Below are 6,951 nucleotides of genomic sequence, written 5' to 3'. Positions count from 1 at the left end.
AGGGAGGGGGAAGGGGGAAGGTTTTGTTTGCTGGGCATTGGGTTTATGTGAATGGTGGCGGAATATTTTGGAAAAGGATAGCAATAATGGTGGGACAACTGAAAAATGTCATCAATGTCCCTGAGCTGTAAATATGGAAGTTGCTACGTTGACGAATGTCTTGTGTATGTTTTCACCACAATAAAAGTAAAAAAAAAAAAAAAAAAGATTTACAGCCTTAGAAACCCTATGGAGCAGTTCTATGTCCTATAAGGTTGCTATGGTTGGAATGGCAGTGGGTTGGGTGGCACTGTTATGAGGATTAGAGGTAATGTATATCAGGTGCATAGAAGCTCTATAAATAGGAATGATCATAGCTGGTAGATTCAGATGAATCTCTTTTTGTGCCTCCTCCTAGGAACTTGAAAGAGCTTTGGAGTCCTCCGGAGGTTCAAAGGGAGTGAATGAGATTTGGCCCAATCTCCCTAGCCTTGAGACGTATCCACAGGGCTAGGCTAAGGATCCTAGTTTCTTAACTTCAGGAATGAGTTTTATGGGGCCACATGGGTGGATGAGCTGAGTGATGTCTGACATTCAGTAGCAACTCTGGATCCTTGGTGCAATGGTTAAATGCTTAGCTGCTAACCAAAAAGTTGGTGGTTTGAGTATATCAGCCACTCCACCAGCTGCCTCTTAGGAGAAAAGACCTGGCAGTCTTCTCCTGTAAAGATTACAGCCTAGGAAACCCTGTGGGGCAGTTCTGCCCTGTCATATAGGATCACTAGGAGTCAGAATCGACTTGACAGAACACAACAATAAATGTGGGTGTATGTGCTAAGTGGTGCCTGACATTGAGCAGTAACTCTGAGCCCTTGAGGCCTGAGCCTAATTCCCCTTTCTGTCTGCAGTTTGGAGTTTGAGAATCAGAAGACTCGCTTGGGTATCCAGTTGGATTTTGAAAAGAACCAACTGAAGGAGGACCAAGATAAAGTGCACATGTGGGAGCAGACAGTGAAAAAGGATGAGAATGAGATAGAAAAGCTGAAGAAGGTAAGGAAGGAGAAAATGAAAAGATAGACTAAACACTGGGAAGAAATACTGGAAGAGATATGATGAAGAGAATGGTAATATCAGTAATTTATGAATCTCTCATCTAAATAAGAAAAACATCAACACCCGAATGAGGGGGTTGAAATGAGTAAGTGGCACAAACAATTCAAGAAAAGATTCAAATGGTCCTTAAACACATAGAAATAATGTAGCCTTATGAGTAATTAAAGAAATGCAAATTAAGGTAATTATTAAGGTAATGATCAGATGTAATTTGTTTCCTATCATATTAATTTTAATAAAAGAAGATAGTACTCAATACTGGCCATAGTGCATGAGACCAGTATTATGCAGTATGCCACCATTTGTGAAGAATATTCAGAATGCATTTATACCCTCTAATTCAGTTATACCTGAGGAAATAATCTAAAATACTGACAAAGCTTTGTGCATGCAGGTGATAATTATTGCAAGCATCATTTAGTTCTAAATTGGAAATTACCAGTACCCTTTGGGAAGCAGGAATTTAATAAATTATGCTATATTTATATAAATATTTGTGTAGTTTAGTGGTCTTTAAACTTTAGTAATACACAGGCCTCTTTTAAAGGAAAAATATTTCCTAAGTCCCCAGTGTTGGCTCAAAAAAACATTAATGTTAAAACATATACACATGTATATTTCAAACACTTAACCAAAAAGGTAATTGTTGTTGTTTGTTGTTATGTGCCGTCGAGTCGGACCTGACTCATAGTGACCCCTCCTTGGGTTGCCGAGGCAGTATCACTATGGAAGTAGATTGCCCCATCTTCCTTCCGAGGAGTGGCTGGTGGGTTTGAACCGCCAGCCTTCTGGTTAACAGTCAAGTGCCTTAGGCATTATGCTACCAGAGCTCCTAAAAAGGTAATACAAACCTAAAAATACTAGCAAAACTAGTAAAATTCAAATCAGCTACATTAGTTTAGTATGCCCATACTACTGTTTATTATATGATAATTACGTTCTCCCACACTTTCTCTGTAAATTACTATGAAACCTTTGTTCCTTACAGCATCCCCTCCTAAAGTGGTTTGGTCTTTACCTGGTTTGAACATACCATTTGACTTTTATGTCTGCATGTTTTGTTTGTTTGCCTATTGGTTTGCATTACCCTTTGGCTACTAAAGCTGTCCTCTTTTATATCAATGGAATCTTAAATATTAAATGGAAGTTGGGCAGTAAAATCCTGGGGCAGAACTAGATGGACATCTAGATAATCCAGAATAATAATGTTTATGTGACTTTCTCCCTTTTTATTTTGAAAGAGTTTTAAACTTAGCAGAAAAGTTGTAAGAATAGTACAAAGAACTCCCATATATACCCTTTATTTACTAGGATTTATTGGTCATAAATATTTTGCCACATTTGCATTTTCATTGCCTTCATGTATGTATATTATTGTTTTTTATGAATCATTTAAGAGTAACTTGCTGGTATGTCCTTTTTATGTAGCTTTTTATTCTCCTTTTAAAAAAATCAGAACATTTGAAGGCTACAGTCCCCTTTGACCACTCTGAATTCTAGTCCCTTATTCTCTTTCCAGAGGTAATCTCAGTTTAGTTTGTATTCTTCAAGAACTTTTTCTATAATTAATGAAATACTTTTATATTCATATATATGTTCTTGTAGAAAATACACAGTATCATTTATTTGTGTTTCTTTGAAAACATAAATGTTGTTATACTACTCATGACAGGCAGTTTCTGATGTGGAAAAATGCTTAAAAATAACATTAAGTCAGAATATAGAGTTTTATTACACTCCAGTCTCAATTATGTAAAACTGTCTATAAATAATACTGGGAGGAACTATGTAAAGCTGTCTATAAATAATGCTGGGAGGCAATATGCTAAAATGTTAATTGGTTATCACTGGCTAGTGGGATTATGATTTTTTTTTCTTCTGCTTCATACTTTTTGTATACTTTGAATTTTTTTACAACAGGCATCTTGGATAATTGGAGTGGGTGGGGGAAGCAACCAAATAATTTCAAGAAAGATAATGAAAGAGGCTTGAGCGTGATTGCAGGTTGTGGAATCAGAGCTCACTGAAGAGAAGCTCCACCATATTACCTGGTGGAAAGGGTAGGATGGGGAGAAGATCCTAAGGTGAGCTGGGGAAAGCCTTCACCTCTTTTCCTATTCCCCTGCTGGGGCCAGGAGGAGCAAAGACATATGAAGATCATAGATGAGACCATGGCCCAGTTGCAAGACCTGAAGAACCAACACCTTGCCAAGAAGTCGGAAGTGAATGATAAGAATCATGAGATGGAGGAGATTCGTAAGAAACTGGGAGGTGCCAACAAGTAAGTGGGTTCAGGCTCGGGGTGAGGAGAGAAGGTAAAGCAGGCATCCTGCTGGATTTGGGTCTCACCTAGCTCCCTGAACCTTCTTAGGGAAATGACCCACTTACAGAAGGAGGTGACAGCCATTGAGACCAAGCTTGAACAGAAGCGCAGTGACCGCCACAACCTGCTACAGGCCTGCAAGATGCAGGACATCAAGTTGCCACTGTCTAAGGGCACCATGGATGATATTAGTCAGGAAGAGGTGAGCATTATTGCTGGTGGTGGGAGTGGGCTGTGAGCAACATTAACCAGGGATGGGAAATGACAGTGGCCAGGAGGAGCAGATAAGAGAAAGGATGATAGGCAGGGGATGGTGTGAGATATTGGAGGGATATAGGGGAAGTTAAGCAAGGTGGAGTTGTGAAGGTAGGAGGGATAAAAGGTAACAGGCTTGGTTTGAGAGGAAAGTTGAATTGGGGTGGGGCAGGGGGTACTGTATGCCAATTGGTGGTGAGGGAAGTAAGCCAGGAGAGTATGAAGTCATTCATTAACTTTAGGAACTTGAGCTATGTTAGTCCCACTGCGTGATGGATAATAGTGATGAATTTCAGAGTGGGAATTGAGGAACATTAACCAAGAGCAAGAACCAAAGATGATGGGAGATTGAGCAGACCTGAGGTATAAGAGCTGCAGCAAGGGAAGTTGGCAAGGAGAGGGTGGAGTAAGGGACATCAGCAATGCAGAGGTAAGGAAGCTTAACTATATAGGAAAGAGGGACACTAGACAAGAGGGAAAGCATGAGATTGTATTCATTGGAAGTGAAGATTGATATTGAAGGGGTGGGGAATATTAACTGAGAGGTTTGGATATGTCTTGTCTTAGACTTGGACATGTATTTTAGTCCCCCAGGTCTTTCTTCCTCCCTCCTCCCAAATAAAATTTCAGTTTAATTCAGTAAAATATTTTGAACACCAGAAATGTGTCAGACATCACAGTAGCACATGACATAATTGCTCTAATCATAACTATGGCCCTGCCGGACAGGCATTATCCCCACATTACAGGTGAAGAAACCTGGGGTCAGAAAGCATGGCTTGCTTGGGATCACACTGTTAGTGCCAGAACCCAAGTTTGAACTCATATCTTTCTATCTTCAAAGCTGCTATTCCATTTGCCACACTGCTTTCTAGCAAGGTGCTTTCTCAAAGACATTGAAGGCTGCGAAAGAACTCCCAAATTCCCTCCCTCTCCTCAGAGGGGCATTCTCATGGCAAGTCTGCTCCATTAGAATCTCCCTCTCACTGTTGCAGGGTAGCTCCCAGGGGGAGGATTCAGTGAGTGGTTCCCAGAGAACTTCCAGTATCTATGCCCGAGAGGCTCTCATTGAGATTGACTATGGCGACCTGTGTGAGGATCTAAAGGTAAGGATTAGCTGTGGGATTGGGGGTGGGAGGTATGGGATGGGTAGCCATCTTCCCAGCTGCTCAGAGAAATGGGGTCAGCCTCTTTGGGCCCTACAGAGACCAAGGATTGAGTTGTGACCCAGTCTCCCCCATTACACACACAAAGACATATGTACATTTCCCACCTCCACTCCCACTTGTTTTGTCCTTGCCCCTTTACCCCTTCCATGTATATATACGTGTAAACCTGGATACACATAGAACAGGTTCCTGTACAGTGAATGGATAATCCTCAAGCATTCCCCAGGGCTCTCACCTAGGTACTCTTTCCTTTTTACTTAGCATTCTGTCACGTATCTCTTCAGCTCTCCTAGCTTCAGATGCTATCTCTACGCTGAGTCCCTTAGGTACCTCCAACACCAGCCTTCTTACCTAAATCTGCCCCTCCTTAGTGCTACCCATATACTTGAACCAGAAGTCTGAGCATCATCCTTGACTCTCAAGTCACACACAGTGACTTACCTCTAGTGACTCTCACCCTGGTAATTCTACCTCCTAAATATCTGTTGAATTTTGATTTATTCTGTTCCACCATTTCTCTATTTCAGGGCACTTTCATCCCTCACATAGACTATAGTGTGTAGGAGCTTCCTAAATCATTTCAAAAAAAAAAAAAAACCAAACTCACTGTTATCGACTTGATTCCAACTCATAGTGACCCTGTTTGGATTTATGAGGCAGTAAATCTTTACGCAAGTAGATTGCACAGTCTTCCTTCCATGGAGTGGCTGGTGGATGTGAACTGCCGACCTGGCTAGCAGTCAAAAATGCCTTAGGCACTATGGTACCAGAGCTCCTTAAATCGTTTCCAGTGGTTTATAATTCATACATCATCATTAAAGCCACAGAGGCTTAATTTTTTAAAAAAATTTTGTTGAGAATATACATAGCAGAACATATACCAATTCAGTAGTTTATCTTTTTTTCTGTCTATAGTAAGCTGTCATTTTTAAAAAATTGTTTATTTTTATTTTGCAGTGTTCCCTTCCCTCTCCTCCCACCCCTGGTAACCAACAAAGACAGTTTTCCTTCCATATGTAAACCTTTCCTTGACTTTTTACAATAATGAACTAATACAATGTTTGTCCTTCTGTGATTGACTGACTTCACTCAGCATAATGTCCTCCAAGTTCATCCATGTTCTGCAGTGTTTTGTAGATTCTACATTATTTTTTAGTGTTGCGTAGTATTCCATTGTATGTATGTATCATAGTTTGGTTATCCATTCTTCTGTTGATGGACACGTAGGTTGTTTCCATCTCTTTGCTATTGTAAATAATGCTGCGATGAACATGGGTATACATATATCTGTTCTTGTCCTGGCTCACACTTCTTTAGGATATATGCCTAATATTGGAGTTGCTGGATCAAATGGTATTTCTACTTCCAAGTTTTTAAGAATTCCATACTGATTTCCACAGTGGTTGTATCCTTTTACAGTCCCACAAGAAGCATATGAAAGTCTCAGTTTCTCCACATCCTCACCAGCATTTGTTATTTTCTGTCTTGTTGAACTGTGCTATCTGTGCTGGGGCCAGATGGTTTATCATTGTTGTTTTGATTTGCATTTCTCCAAGGGCTAATGATTGTGAACATTTCTTCATGTGTTTGTTGGCTGCCTCAGTATCCTCTTTGGGGAAGTGTCTATTCCTGTCTTCTGCCCATTTTTTAATTGGATTATTTGTCTTTTTGTTGTTGAGGTGTTGGAGTTTTCTATAAATTTTAGAGGTAAGTCCCTTGGCAGATATGATGTTGCTGAATATTTTTTCCCAATCTGTAGGTTCTCTTTTGATTCTTCTGGAGAAATCTTTGGAAGCACATAAAAATTTAATTTTTAGAAGGTCCCATTCATCTAGTTTATCATCAGCTGTTTGAAGATAAACATGGTTTATCTTCAAAGTAGTGTTTTGTAGTTTTCTTTATACATGGTTTCCTTTATACACAACATGGGTTATGTTTGAGAGTCTGTTTATGCCATAAATTGTTGTTGTTGTTGTTATGTGCCATTGAGTCAGCCCTGACTCATAGCGACCCCTCCTTGGATTTCCGAGGCGATATCACTACAGAAGTAGATTGCCCAACCTTCCTTCCGAGGAGTGGCTGGTGGATTTGAACCGCCAGCCTTCTGATTAG

At 40.1% G+C, this 6,951-nt stretch overlaps 1 protein-coding gene across 1 annotated transcript in view; it reads left to right on the top strand.

Annotated features, from left to right (window-relative positions):
* SMC1A (structural maintenance of chromosomes 1A) overlaps positions 1–6,951 on the top strand; it is a 78,295-nt gene that overhangs the window by 41,396 nt on the left and 29,948 nt on the right. Inside the window, exons 16-19 of the mRNA XM_007958761.1 lie at positions 888–1,029; positions 3,228–3,373; positions 3,464–3,617; positions 4,666–4,776. Coding sequence (XP_007956952.1) covers positions 888–1,029; positions 3,228–3,373; positions 3,464–3,617; positions 4,666–4,776 — 553 coding nt within the window. The remainder of the gene's footprint in view (positions 1–887; positions 1,030–3,227; positions 3,374–3,463; positions 3,618–4,665; positions 4,777–6,951) is intronic.

This window comes from Orycteropus afer, unplaced genomic scaffold (genome assembly GCF_000298275.1).
Source record: "Orycteropus afer afer isolate SDZICR_OR568_19922 unplaced genomic scaffold, OryAfe1.0 scaffold01124, whole genome shotgun sequence".
Lineage (NCBI taxonomy): Eukaryota > Metazoa > Chordata > Mammalia > Tubulidentata > Orycteropodidae > Orycteropus > Orycteropus afer.
Note: the sequence above shows the minus strand (reverse complement) of the source record. Positions and strands in the feature narration are given on the sequence as shown.